The sequence below is a fragment of the Adiantum capillus-veneris genome, chromosome 7 (genome assembly GCF_014529385.1).
Source record: "Adiantum capillus-veneris isolate H3 chromosome 7, ASM1452938v2, whole genome shotgun sequence".
Classification (NCBI taxonomy): domain Eukaryota; kingdom Viridiplantae; phylum Streptophyta; class Polypodiopsida; order Polypodiales; family Pteridaceae; genus Adiantum; species Adiantum capillus-veneris.
Genome location: NC_140937.1, coordinates 111128362 through 111143301, shown reverse-complemented (window position 1 = coordinate 111143301; position 14940 = coordinate 111128362). Strand labels below are relative to the sequence as shown.

General features: G+C 45.6%; 1 protein-coding gene across 1 annotated transcript in view; it reads left to right on the top strand.

Annotated features, from left to right (window-relative positions):
- The first annotated feature begins 1328 nt into the window (after positions 1 to 1328).
- LOC147454426 (outer envelope protein) overlaps positions 1329 to 14940 on the top strand; it is an 88120-nt gene continuing 74508 nt past the window's right edge. The window contains exon 1 of the mRNA XM_086516394.1: positions 1329 to 1488. Coding sequence (XP_086372520.1) covers positions 1424 to 1488 — 65 coding nt within the window. The 5' untranslated portion in view covers positions 1329 to 1423. The remainder of the gene's footprint in view (positions 1489 to 14940) is intronic.

The window sequence follows — 14940 nt, the reverse complement described above, 5'->3', positions numbered from 1 at the left end:
GTATTAGCAAAAATGTGGTAAGAATTTGGCAAGGCATCAAGAACAGTCTGTACAAGGGAACTGTCTGAAATGACTTCACCTACAGAAATAAGTTGCTCATTGATATCCTTGACACCAGCTAGGAAAGTGTCCATATAATCTTCCTCATGCATAATTTTCGACTCCAGCTCTTTATGCAACAATGAAATTTTTGTTTCATTGCAACTTGCATAAAGACTAGACAGAATATCCCAAGCCTATTTTACAGATTTTGCTGAACGAATGTGAGGAGTAATGGTGCGCTTCACAGACAACGCAATCAGTGCATGAGCCTGCGCATCTTTTACATCCCAACGAGCTTGTTCTGCCGTAGGTAAAACAACTCTAACAGCAGCGATCCTTGTAACAAACCTGCAACATCCTCAACATTGTCTACATCCTCAGAACCAGGACGGACATCAATGCCCTGTACAACATTCCAGATACCCTTTAACACAAGAACATGCTGCATCATGTAAGCCCACATGGGGTAATTGTCCCCATCCAATCTGTCCCAACAACAAACATCTTGAATACATCTGTGTTGTTGTCGGCCATGGCAAATGTCTGCAACTTATGTGAAAACTATCCGAAAAGAGGAGAAACGAAGCGGGAACAGCACGTGCTATATAGGACAAACCGTAGAAGACTGTAAGGGACCTGTTACACAGAAAACGACACTGACAAAATTTTTGCACAAAATGACGAAATAACTTACGCAGTACTGCCTGTAGTGGAAACAGAGGCCGAAATGAGTCCAAATCAGAAATCTGAGCAGACACATTGATGTCTTTGAGCTATCTAAAAATATTTGTCGACCTAAGAAGGCTCGCGAAAGCTCACAGAAATCGAAGAAAGTGAGCAGGCGTGTGATGGAGCTGCTAACGACCAAGTCCGGGAGGACGCAACCTACTTTGATACCAATTGTTGGAATTAGAGTTGCGAAAAAACACACACAGCTTAGAAAATATGAAGGAAGCTCAAGGCACACAACAGAGAGTGTGCTATGGAAAGATCGATAGTCCTAAAGTGATGGACGTATATACAATGCACGGGGAAATAACCTCCTAGTGAGGGAAAAAATACCCCGACGCTCCTCAGTGTGTTCACACACAACACTACCACATGTATATGGTAACACCCTCCTGCCCCGCCTTTGTGTCCCCCCCTCTTCCGCCTTGTGCTTGCACGGCCTTCGCCCACATCAAGTGAGATTCTCCTTTTTTTTTTTTGAAATTATTTCAAGCAGGTGGCCCCCGCCTCTACCTGGGACCTCCACGGAAAAATTGTGGTGATGATCTTTATTAGACAACCACCAGGTGCCCAAACCGTCATGACTCTTGCTCAGCTCAACCAGGAGCCTGAGGCTCGTGTGTAACTCTGGTGGAAACGAGGACTTCTGAGAATGATTTGCATCTCGTGGGGGCTTCCCTCTTCCAAACAGCAAGCAGATTGCCTTGCACGCACCAGGTTCTTCCGTGCAATCAATGTGTGCACAGAGAGAGAGAGAGAGAGAGAGAGAGAGAGAGAGAGAGAGAGAGAGATGCAATGAAAATTTACGTATGCAAAAAGATCTATGAGATGAATTTTTTGTTTAACATCATCATGATATGATGCAAACATCATTATAGAAAATACAAAAGACTAGAGTAACAAACATTAAAATGTGAGCACATTAATGCGTTGAAAGTGCCAGTTGGCCTATTTGCCAAAGCCTGATCTCCTCTCTGAGCTGTCCCTGTAAGTACCATCATCACATGAACTCTCTCATGGGCAGCTGCATCATGGCGTCAATTATCTCCTTTGCATAGGAGCTGCCCTATTCTCTCAATAATTGCCTAGATATGTCGATAATAACTATGTTAGTGGTGTGGTTTGCGAAAGATATGAGGGTGTCGAGATCTATTAATCTTTGTACCTCTATCTAAGATAGTTCCATGAATTGAAAATTGACGTGTCTTGGGGTCTGGTTGGGAGTTGTTGCAGTGGAAGAAGTCTATCTCCTCCCCCTAAGCGGGTCTCTACTAGGGTGTGTAGATTGTCGTAATAAAGCATTCTATGCCGGCCAAGAATATCCCAAGGCATCTCTAGTCAACGCAAACAATCACCCTGGATTCCCTCTCTGAAGAGACAAGGAAATCTTCCACATATATCATAATATGCTTGGCACCAACATATGTAATGCTCCTCCGTCTTTGGCTCTAAGTCACATAGCTAGCATATTTGCTGCTCTTGGGGCACCGAAGTGTATCTACCTGTCTCCTGTTGCTGACGGGAGGAGGTCCGAAGTTGTCCTATGACACGTCGAAGCCCGCCCGTGTTACAGGTGTGAATCCTTGTATCTCGACCGTAAAATAATTCCATCCTTAGTAATGTGAAGAAAATGATGTTTGTGAAAGGCCATTTTCTCCTCCAACTATAGAGGAGGAGTCATCCATGTCCTCTCTATATTAATCTACGTGAGATTCATTTGATAATCTGTTGATCTTTGAAGGTGTAAATGCAAGTGATGGTGTGTCCAAGGAGTATTGAAAAGGTGGCAATTCTGTCAAAATCGACGATGCGGAAGCGTAGAGACCAAGGGGAGAGAGAGAGAGAGAGAGAGAGAGAGAGAGAGAGAGAAGGGAGAGGAAGACTCCTCACGAGCTCCTTTTCTCCACAGTGCAACTCGTCCTTTGCCAAGGGTCTTCAAGCACAAAGCTCCACCAAGGGCTTTGATACCATGTCAAAGTGGACGATGCGGAAGCGTAGAGACCACAGAGAGAGAGAGAGAGAGAGAGAGAGAGAGAGAGAGAGAGAGAGAGAGAGAGAGAGAGAGAGAGAGAGAGAGAGAGTCTCCTAAAGCAATCAACCTTGGCAATGAATAATTCAATGGGTAGTACAATGGAGGCAAGGGGTTGCATATATACCAACCTCAATAAATTGCCCTACCCAAGCTTTGACAAATAAGTAAAATAAATACCTAAAAGCCAAAATAAATAATGGGATCACATTGGGCAGTTCACTTGAGATGCCATTCATCCTTAGTAAAGCCATGCAATTGAAACCACATTGATAATTGTGCATACCAACATCTACAATCTCTCCCAGCTAGCTCTTGAGATGACACGAGAGTTAATCTAGCATAGTAATGACTTGGAAGCTTCCACAAGCTATGTATAATTTCTGTAAGATTTTGATCTATTAAGTGCCTCAAACATAGTCGGTCTAGCTCCCAATTTTGCTCTGACCTTATGTGGCACCGCGACCTTACATTGAATCATCCTAGAGATCGTAGTGATTAATGATCTCTCCATATCTCTCCATCCATCATATATTCAACCAAACTGACTATGGTGCATTGAACCCTCTCACACAACGTCCTGTTATCATAGTCACAGGGGACGCCCATTTTTGGGCTTCTTGTCCCCACCAGCCGTCCCGCCCTCTTTTTTACACTAAAAATCCATTTGAGCCCCCTCCCCGATCCCCACTGCTCGGGGCGTGTCCCTTGTGACTATGCCTGTTATATCTCTCAACCACACCATTAGACGAAGGATTATAAGGGGTTGTTCGCTCCCTCTCGATACCATTTTCTTGGCAAAACTTAACAAAATCAGCAAATGTGAACTCACCCCCATTGTCTATACGCAAGCATTTCAGCTTCCTACCTGTTTGGGTATTCACAAATGCATGAAACGTCTGGTGAAGTCGCCGAGGAATCGTGTGAAGTCGTAGGTGAAGAAGTCCCACCGGCGACGGATGTCGAAGCTCGTCAGTCCTTGAGGGACTACGGCAAAGGTGACGTCAGCTCAAGAAGGGGCGTCTGTAAGAAAGGTTGCCCCTCTCTCGCCAGGCGGCTCATGGCAAAAGCGTTGCCAAGAGACCACCTAGCGGCCGATGAAGGTCCTGTCCCCTGAGCCGGCACAGCTGGAGTGGGAAAGGATGAGGCAGGGGGGACTAGTGGGTGGAATGGGAGGGGAAGGGGCAGTAATGGGGGGAGGAGGAGAAGATGAAGGCGGGGGTTTGAAGGGGGGGGGAATAGGGGGAGGAGGGGCTGTTGATGGCGAAGCTGAGGTGAAGGGGGTATCTGTGGTCTCGTCCTTCTGTAGGGGGTCGAAATAGTTCCCTGTGGGAATCCTCTGCTGGGTGCTGGCCTGGTGAGGACGACCACCAAGGGGACCGAACTGGCGTGGTTGTCTCTGGTGACGTCGACCACGGACGTGCTGCCAACCCTCCTCTGTCTGGGTAGTAGGCTCGGAGGAGGAACCTTTTTGAGCTCCTTGTGTCCCTGTCTGCTGAGGCTGGCAAGCCTTAAGAGGCTTGGTCTAGGTCTGGGTCTGTGCCGAAGATTGGGGCCTCCTTCGTGGACAGACCTTCGCTACATGGCCCATCTGTCGACAAATGAAGCACTGATTTGGGAGGCCCGAATACTCCACACTCTGGCGGAGCCAACAAAAACTCACCTGAGGCAGTAATACGATCTTCGAGAGTCTCGGACCAGAATGCGTACTGTAGGTATGCCAGCTACCTTGGCAGCTATAGAGGCTGCCATGCGAGGTGTCTCCAAGACAGTCCCAATCTCTAAACCAATCCTAGAAAGGAGCGGGAGGTACTCTCTTCTCAGGCCTAGAAAGCAAACAGAGATGGGAAGGTCTGCCTCCTCAACCAAAATGTCACGTGCACATCTAACCCTATGTGTACGTGGACAAGCTACTTCATGACATGGGTTCAATTCAGTTCAATCAGCCTAGATTAGGAAGTGATCTGGCACTTTTGTGAGTCTGTTCGCAGACAGTGCATGTCCAGACACTTACAGTAGATGCATATCCTCTAGTTGCACAGCATGATGATCAACATTACCATCAGATTCCATCAGGGGCATTTTACAGTGCAGAAAATCTATTTTCCTTATTTTTGCCATTTTTCACTTATTATTTTTAAGCGACTTTTGTTGGGAACTAGGTAGGGCAATTCAGTCAAGCAAGTATATAAGAAACCTAGCGCTAGCACTTTTTGGCAGAAGAGGCAGAGGACCACCGTCAAGTGCAACTTCTCAGCAAGAACAAGGAAACCCTAGCGTTTTCTAGCAAGCAAGATCAGCCAGCGTTTTCATTTGCAAGCAGATCAGCCAGCGTTTTGCTTTTGCAGATCCAAACCGGCGACAATAGAACACAGCAGAAGCCTAGCGTTTTGCTGCAGACCTTAGATTCAGATTTTCAGCATGGCGTTTTTGTAGATTTCTGGCATGAAGACATCCCCTGCATCAGCGTTTTCAGTTTTCAGCATCTAGACTTCGCACCGCAAGTCCCAAACCTCGCAGACCTCACCTTCCTGCAGAGCAGATCCTTGCCACACGGTCAGATCCAATGAAGTTTGCAGTTTCGGCCCAGAAAACACAGATTTCAGCATCTGCGTTTTCAGCGCGTCGTCGTTGCATCGTCATCATCGCCGTCGTCACCGACATAGAGTCAGAATTCAATAGATAAAGATTTGCAGATTTCAGCCCGTCTCGTCGTCATCCTCATCGTCGTTGACATCGTCGGCAAGTCCATAGCATTGTAGAGATTTGTGCAATCAATAGTAGACTACTCTCGCCATAAAGAGTGGGGCCTTCGGAGGAGGGTGTGAAAACATTCTGGTGTCGTATTCTTCTCTCTCTATCTCTCAGTCTCGACATCTTCATTCACAATGTTTATCCACTTTGTTTGTGATCACTTACACTCTCTCACTAAAGGAACGGAGGCTCTCCCTTCCGTAAGTAAAAGGAACCTTGAGCACAGTTCGGAGCACTCATCTTGAGCAAAGTTCATCATTCACATCCGCTGCACCTTACATTGGTATCAGAGCTTTGGCAGTGTTATGCATCACTCAAGGAAAGAACCACATGATTTTTTTTGCTTGTTGCGGCCGCACGTAACCCAAGTCATATTGGGTGTGTCGATTCCTAATCTTGTTTTTGAAGAGTGACAGGAAAACCAAGAAAGAAGGGCTTGTCTAGCCTTCCCTTATGCCTCTTTTCACTCATTGAGAGCGGACCGTGCACTTAGCGGCCGGCCAATCGACGTGAGGTGGGAAAAAGCAAACTTGGTGTGAGCGCAAGGCGGCCAAGGGGTGGGCCCTCGGGAAAGAGAAGAGCTCGGGTAAGAGAAGATCCTTCTCTAACACAGATTGTAAGCTAAAGAAGAACCTCAAGAACCTCAAGAACTCAAGGACTCAAGCACCCAAGAACCCAAGAACCCAAGTTCCTTGTGAACTTAAGAACCCAAGACTTCAGTGGATGGTCATCACCCGGAGCGGAATGGATACTTCGCATGGAGGTGATAAGCATGGAAGTGGGGAAGAAGAATTTTCCCCACCAGGAGGTTTTTCTGATCCTCCCCCTTTCCCATCTACGCCAAGGATTGCACTAACTCCTATGGAGGCTTCTGACAAGATGATGATGGACAAGAAGTTAGAACGCGAAGGGAGAAAGGCAGAATTGGCTCGTGAATGCAAAGAAAGAAAAGTAGAACGGGATCGCGAGAACAAAGAACGAATAGCCGAATTGGATCGCGAGCACGAAGAAAGACGGTTAGCCTTTGAGCGTGTACGAGAGCAAGCGCGCTTGGCGGCCGAAGAAATGTATGCGGATTACTCATGAAAGGATGAAATGTTTGCATTGAAGGAATTCACATTCCATGCTTCTTCCTTGGCATGACACAGTATCATAAAGAGCACAAGAAGGACTGAGCATCAAGCATCGACATTTCCATTGTGATTTGACACAATTGATTGATTTAGATCAAAAAGTCAAGATTTGACCCCATTGTTTGCATGTGTTTGATAAACGGTTTGGCACTCCGTCTTTATGTTCATCTACATCATGCACAGTTTTTAAAGAAGGCGAAGTTCATCATTCACATCCACTGCACCTTACATACAACATCGGCAGTCGGATCGAATTGTAAGGTGTAGCGGAATGAATGTTTGAACTTTGCTCAAGATGAGTGCTCCGAACTGTACTCAAGGTTTCTTTTATTCTTATGGAAGGGAGAGCCTTCCGTTCTTAAGGGGAGAGTGCAATGATCACAAACAAGTGAATGGACATTGTGCGTGCAAGTGTATGAGACTGAGAGATAGAGAGAGAAGAGAATACGACACCAAAGACGTAAAACCCTCCTCCGAAGGCCCCACTCTCGTCGGCGAGAGTGGTCTACTATTGATTGCACAAACTGGTACAAAGTGGATGCATGTGACTGATGCAAGTCTAGGCGAGATCGATGACGACGACGGGGATGGCGAGACGGATCTAAGGGCTAAATTTTGCTGTTCTTGTATTGCTGTCCAAAAACGCTGTTGGCTGAATTCTGCAACTGCTGAAAACGCAAGAGAAAAATGCTGATTTTGCTGGTCTTTATGGCTGAAAATCTGCTACTGTTTTGGGGCTGAAATGGCTATGGAAAGAGGTTGAAATTGTCTGGCACCAAAAACGCTGGTATGGGCTGGTTCTTGCGGTTGAAATCTGCTGGTCTTTAAGGGTTCAAAGGCTGAAATCTGCTGGTTTCGTATCTGCTGAAAAACGCCATGGGAATGAGGGCGATTTGGGTTCTAGAAAACGCTAGGCTGAGGATGATTTGGCGGTGACACTTCTTGATGAAAACGCCAGTGATTGGGGGTTATGGCGATGCTGCTACCTGGTGAAAACGCTAGGGAAGGGGATCGCTTGCTGTGAGGGAAATTGCCAAGGCTAGGGTTTCTTTGCTTGGAGGAGAAAACGCCACCAAGGGTTCTTGCTGAGAAGTTGCCTGTTGAGCAATGGTGCTCCTGCTGCCTCTTTTGCCAATTAGTGCTAGTCTAGGTTTGCTTATATACAAACTTACTCAATTTGCCCTACCTACTTTCCAACAAGAGTCACTTAAAAATAATAAGTGAAAAATGTCAAAAATAGGGAAAATAGGTTAAATGCACTGGAAAATTCCCCTAAAGGATTCTGATGGGAATGCTTATGAACATGCTGTGTGCAACCAGAGGATATGCATCTACACTAAGTGTCTGGGCATGCACAGTCTGCGAACAGACTCACAAAAGTGCCAGATCACTTGCTAAATCTAGACTGACTGGATTGACGGAACCCTTGTTATGCTGTAGCTTGTCCACGGATACATAGGGTTGGATGTGTTACGTGACATCTCCTCCTTTTCAAAGTGAGGTACTGGTACCGAACTGTATGGCGTCGAGGGAGATCGCCAATAGCATCCGGAATCTTGGAAGGGACTCTTCGCGGGCCCACTCTGACGTGTGGGTCGTGCGATACTTGAACTTCATAAAGGTCTGCAACGCTTGCTTCTTTGGGCCGCGCCGAAAGCGATACAAAGTCTTCTGTGGCTCCTTCGATGCTTCATCTTTGTCTAGAGTCATGCTTCTTCCTTCTTCAAGAATCTCCATGGCTGAAAATTCCTGAAACCACTTCCAACACAAAACCATGAATATACCTATTCCATGTAAAGTGACTCGAAAAAATCTTGTCTTCCTCAAAGATTGTGCATGCAACGTAGATGAACAAATAGACGGAGTGCCAAACTGTTCACCACATACATGCAAACAATGAGATCGAATCTTTCTCTTATGATCTAGAGCAATCAACTGTGGCAATTCACAACGGAAATGCCCATGCTTGGTGCTCATACTTTCATGTGCTCTTTCTGCCACAATGTCATGCCAAGGAAGAGACATGGAATGTGACTTCCTTGAATGCATATTTTTCAGCTTTTCATGAACAATCTGCATACATTCGTGCTCATTCATGAGTGAAACGTGCTCAACATACAACATGTCACGCCAAGGAAAAGGGATCACATAAAGACGCTGACTAAAATACAGGAAACGATCATGAATGAAACACTCGAACAATGCGTGCTGACTAATCATTCGAACACATAGTACTTCCTGTAAGGGTTCTTTCGACCTAGGCTCGAGAGCCAAGATCGGTTCTTCCTGAGGGTGTTCTTTGGACCTCGACTCGAGAGCCAAGATCGGTTCTTCGTGATTGATTGAACTGCAATGAGGTTAGCTTCACTAGAAAGTGTCAACTAACACATCATCCTTGTGAACAATCACATCATCTTCATGCAAATCATCATGCTTGTGAAAAATCACATCTTGATCATGCAAATCATCATGCTTGTCATTGTCATCCAAATCATCATGCTCATCATTATCATTCAAATCATCATGCTTATTATCATGCAAATCCTGTGTATCATGCTTTGGAGAAGACGAGACTGAGAGAGTCCCCTTCTCTTGAATCCGTTCAATCTTCGTCTGCACATTAGCAATGAGAGATGGAGAATGAATAACTTGCCCTCCACGAATAAGAATAGGAGAGTTACTTTTGGCATTGAAAGTGAACGTATTTTCCGCCCAATCAATGAGAGGGTCATGCTCACGAAACCATCGCCCAAAATCATATCACATCCTGAGAGAGGAGAGACTAAAAATTTTCTACGAAAAGCAGCTTGTTGAACTGTAAACATCACATCAAGGCACTCTTTCGTGATGAGAGAGTCCATACCGGGAGCAAAGCCAGAAACCTCGAGATGAGATTCCTTACTATCCTCTAGGCGGGCTTTCTCAACAAGAGAGGGACTGATCACATCATGCATACTACCTGGGTCAAACAATATGACAAAACGTTGCCCCATCATATGAACATAACATTTAATGAGAGACTCATCAATGGGAGGGTCATGAGAAACTTGGGGCACACTTGTGTTGTCATTTATTGCATTGACAAAAGAAGTGGGTTCTGTGGATTCTTTAGATTCCTTAGAGTCAAGCTTAGGACATGTTCTTTTTATGTGACCCTTAATGTGACAATGAAAACAACGACCTTCCTTAGAATAAGTGCTTTGCTCTTCCGACGTGATGCATCCTCCTAAAATTCCTTGTGCTACCTTTTCATCTGGAGTGAGCTTAGGTTTAGCAATTGTGTTAGCCTTACCTTTAGGTTCACGTTGAGAGTTCTTTTTTGAGAGACTATTGGAAGATTGGTTAGAAGAGTTACCGTTCTTACCATTCTTACCGTTCTGAGGGTTCTGAGAATTTTGAGATGTTCCTTGAGAAGTCTTGTTCTCCTTAGGCTTTCCCTTGTTGTGCTTCATCTCTTGGGAGAGAGCAATCGCTACCGCCTTGTTGAGATCCGCGGGGTCAAAGACTTATACATCAAACTTGATGTAGTCATTAACTCAAACAGGAAAGCCTCTTTGCGCTCATCATCCGATTTGCGTAATTGAGTGCCGAGTTGCAAAACACGGTTAGAAAAAGACATGACTGGCATACCATGTTGCTTGAGATTGCGCCAATCTTCTTTCAATTGTGCTAGGTACTGAGGAGGCATAAACCGCGCCTTGAGCTTGTCTTGGAAATCAGCCCAACTAAAGGAAAGGGGCATGAATTTGTCGGCTTCCTCTAGGTGCGCGGCTAACTGTGCCTCTTGCCATGCGAGGTACCAATTGATGCCATCACTGGCAAGGTACATAGCTGCCGTCAAAACCTTGCTATTCTCTGTCTTCTTAGTTGTCGCAAAATAAGCATTAAATTGATGCAACCAAGAATGAATAACCGTAGCATCCATCTTACCATCATACTTACTGAAAATCAACTTCTCTGTGACTAGGTTGTTGGAGTCCGAATCTCAGCTTGCGCCACTTGATGAACTCCCAACATCTTTGGCTGGTTCGGACTTCGAGGCAAGTACTTGTCGAACCAATTCTTGAGTACGGAGGTCCCTTTGAACCTCACGCTCGGCCTCCAAGGCTTGCTCCTTTCTTCGGCTTGCTCCTTTCTTCGGCTTGCTCCTTTCTTTGTGCTTTTCTTTCTTTTCGGTCATCGCGCTCGCGTTTCCAAGCAATTCGAGTCGCTTCTTGTTGTATTGCATTTCTTTCGTTTCGTTCTTCGTGCTCGCGGTCCATGGCTTTCTGTCGTTCTGCTTTTCTTTCTAGTTGTGCCACGCAACTCGATTCGTTTCTTGTTGTTGTGCCATCGTCTCCATCATTGACTTGACCATCGCCTCCATAGAATTGGGTACAACTCGTGGCGTAGATGGGAAAGGGGGAGGGTCAGGAAAAACTCCTGGTGGGAAAAACTCTTCTTCGCCACTCCCATGCTCATCACCTGTATGCGAAGTATCCATTCCGCTTCGGGTGATGACCATGCACTATGATCTTGGGTTCTTAAGTTCACGAGGAACTTGGGTTCTTGTGGGTCTTGGGTTCTTGGGTTCTCGAGGGTCTTCTTTTGCTTGCAATCTGTGCTCGAGAAGGATCTTCTCTTCACCCGAGTTTTGCTCTTTTCCGTGGGCGCACCTCTTGGCGGCCTTGTGCTCACACCAAGGTTGCTTTTTCCCACCTCACGTCGATTGGCCGGCGGCTAAGTGCACGGTCCGCTCTCAATGAGTGAAAAGAGGCACAAGGGGAGGCTGGACAAGCCCTTCTTTCCTGGGATTCCTGTCACTCTTCAAAAACACGATTAGGAATCGACACGCCCAAGCGAACTTGGGTGCGTGCGACTGCAACAAGCAAAAAAGAATTCTTGTGATTCTTGTGGTTCTTTCCTTGAGTGATATAGAACACTGCCAAAGCTCTGATACCAATGTAAGGTGCAGCGGAATGAATGTTTGAACTTTGCTCAAGATGAATGCTCCGAATTGTGCTTAAGGTTTTTTTTGTTCTTATGGAAGGGAGAGCCTTCCGTTCTTAAGGAGAGAGTGCAATGATCACAAACAAGTGAATGGACACTGTGCGTGCAAGTGTATGAGACTGAGAGATAGAGAGAGAAGAGAATACGACACCAAAGACGTTGTAAAACCCTCCTCTAAAGGCCCCACTCTCGTCGGCGAGAGTGGTCTACTATTGATTGCACAAACTGATACAAAGTGGATGCATGTGACTGAAGCAAGTCTAGGCGAGATCGATGACGACGACGGGGATGGCGAGACCGATCCAAGGGCTAAATTCCGTTGTTCTTGTATTGCAGTCCAAAAACGCTACTGGCTAAATTTTGCAACTGCTGAAAACGCAAGAGAAAAATGCTGATTTTGCTGGTCTTTATGGCTGAAAATCTGCTACTGTTGTGGGGCTGAAATGGCTATGGAAAGAGGCTGAAATTGTCTGGCACCAAAAACGTTGGTATGGGTGTCATAGGGCGGGCACCACGTGCCAATAGAAAAGAACAGATTGAACAACTTTAAGCACTTCAAATAACAACTGAACTGAAATGGAGAGAGAGAGACGACACGCGACACGGAGTGGCGGAATTCCACTCCAGAGAGTATTGGCCCCAAACCTTGGCGCCCCTTTCGGTATTTCTTTATATTGCATCAACACAATACAAGCCGGTACTCCAAACTTTGCACCTTCATACTGAAGCATGCCAGAGAATGAGCCCTAGCCTCATATTTAAAGGCCCTTGGCCTGAAAAGCAGTTATAGTAAAAAGCCTTTAAAACTCAAAACCTTCTGGTTCATAAACAAAGCCAAAAAGCTGTCAGCGCAATTTACGGAAATCCGTACAGCTTGCCACGTCATCAGCCAGCGCAAAACGCGGAAATCCGTACAGCTTGCCATGTCATCATGTCAGCGCAATTTTCGAAATTTGTCTACTGCCTTAGGGTTAGGGTTAGGGTTTCTGGCAGAATTAGGGTTTGCAGGTTTTAGGGTTAGGGTTTTCAGAATTAGGGTTTGCAGGTTTTAGGATTAGGGTTTCCAGCATTAGGGTTTCAGCAGTTAGGGTTTCTGGCAGACATTAGGGTTTAGGCCCCTCGGCCACTTTTTGTACGTTGACTCCATTCTTTAGGCTTTGACACGTCAGCAGTTTGTTACATCTCCCCTTCTTGAAAGAGAGTAATCGTCTGCGATTACAGCATACCTGCAAAACAAATCAAGTTAGCTCAAAAATTTCCGAGGGTCATTCCGAGGGACAATCAGTTTGCTCTTTTAATTAAGGAGTTAGCTTCTCCTTTCTGCTCTTTTGATCAAGGAGTTAGCTGCTCCTATCGGGTGTTTTGATCAAGGAGTTAGCTTCTCCTTTCGTCCAGATCGGAACTCTTGATATTCCGGCGTAGTAAAATTAGCCATCACACCCAAACCATACTGATCGTCCTCGGGTGTCTTGATGCACTAAAATTACATACCGAGGCAATCTCATCCAATTAGGAATATTCAGTGGTTGACACATCACAATGCAACACAAATTCTCACATATGCATGTTACAAGACATAGAAACATAAAGCTGCCGATGAACACTCCTCCCACGTAACCTAACAAGGTCCGGACCGGGAGATATTCAACGACTCCCTCATCACTCCTCCCGCATAACCTAAAAAGGTCTGGGCCATGAGATATAGAGGCCTTTTACAACCAAACGCCCCCTAGACCGTAGCCTGCGTTGTTTGGAGGTGCTGAGAGTAACCACTACTCAGACTTCTTAATACTCCTCCCGCATAACCATCCAGGTGTGGGGCATGAGGAGCAACAACAATACTCCCCCCGTAAATAACCACAAGGGTCCGGGCCATGAGTTTAAAAAAAAAAAGAAAAAGAAAAAACACTTTTCAAACGTTCAATACTCCCCCCGCAAATAACCACAAGGGTCTGATACCACTGTCACAGAGCGGGCACCACGTGCCAATAGAAAAGAACAGACTGAACAACTTTAAGCACTTCAAATAACAATTGAACTGAAATGGAGAGAGAGACGACACGCGACACGGAGTGGCGGAATTCCACCCCAGAGAGTAGTGGCCCCAAACCTTGGCACCCCTTTCGGTATTTCTTTATATTGCATCAACACAGTACAAGTCGGTACTCCAGACTCTGCACCTTCGTATTGAAGCATGCCAGAGAATGAGCCCTAGCCTCATATTTAAAGGCCCTTGGCCTGAAAAGTAGTTATAGTAAAAAGCCTTTAAAACTCAAAAGCTTCTGGTTCAAAAGCAAAGCTAAAAAGCTACCAGCGCAATTTACGGAAATCCGTACAGCCTGCCACGTCATAAGCCAGCGCAAAACGCGGAAATCCGTACAGCATGCCACGTCATCATGTCAATGCAATTTTCGAAATTTGTCTGCTGCCTTAGGGTTAGGGTTAGGGTTTTTGGCAGAAATTAGGGTTTGCAAGTTTTAGGGTTAGGGTTTTCAGGTTTTAGGGTTAGGGTTTCCAGCATTAGGGTTTCAGCAGTTAGGGTTTCTGGCAGACATTAGGGTTTAGGCCCCTCGGCCAAATTTGTACGTTGACTCCATTCTTTAGGCTTTGACACGTCAGTAGTTTGTTACAATGGGCTGGTCCTTGCGGTTGAAATCTGCTGGTCTTTAAGGGTTCAAAGGCTGAAATCTGCTGGTTTCTTATCTGCTGAAAAATGCCATGGGAATGAGGGTGATTTGGGTTCTAGAAAACGCTAGGCTGAGGATGATTTGGCGGTGACACTTCTTGATGATTGGGGGTTATTGCAATGCTGCTACTTGCTGAAAACGCTAGGGAAGGGGATCGCCCGCTGTGAGGGAAATCGCCAAGGCTAGGGTTTCTTTGCTTGGAGGAGAAAACGCCACCAAGGGTTCTTGCTGAGAAGTTGCCTGTTGAGTAATGGTGCTCTTGCTGCCTCTTCTGCCAATTAGTGCTAGTCTAGGTTTGCTTATATACAAACTTACTCAATTTGCCCTACCTACTTTCTAACAAAAGTCACTTAAAAATAATAAGTGAAAAATGTCAAAAATAGGAAAAATAGGCTAAATGCACTAGAAAATTCCCCTGAAGGATTCTGATGGATTTTGACGGGAATGCTTATGAACATGCTGTGTGCAACCAGAGGATATGCATCTACACTAAGTGTCTGGGCATGCACGGTCTGCGAACAGACTCACAAAAGTGCCAGATCACTTGCTAAATCTAGACTGACTGGACTAATGGAAC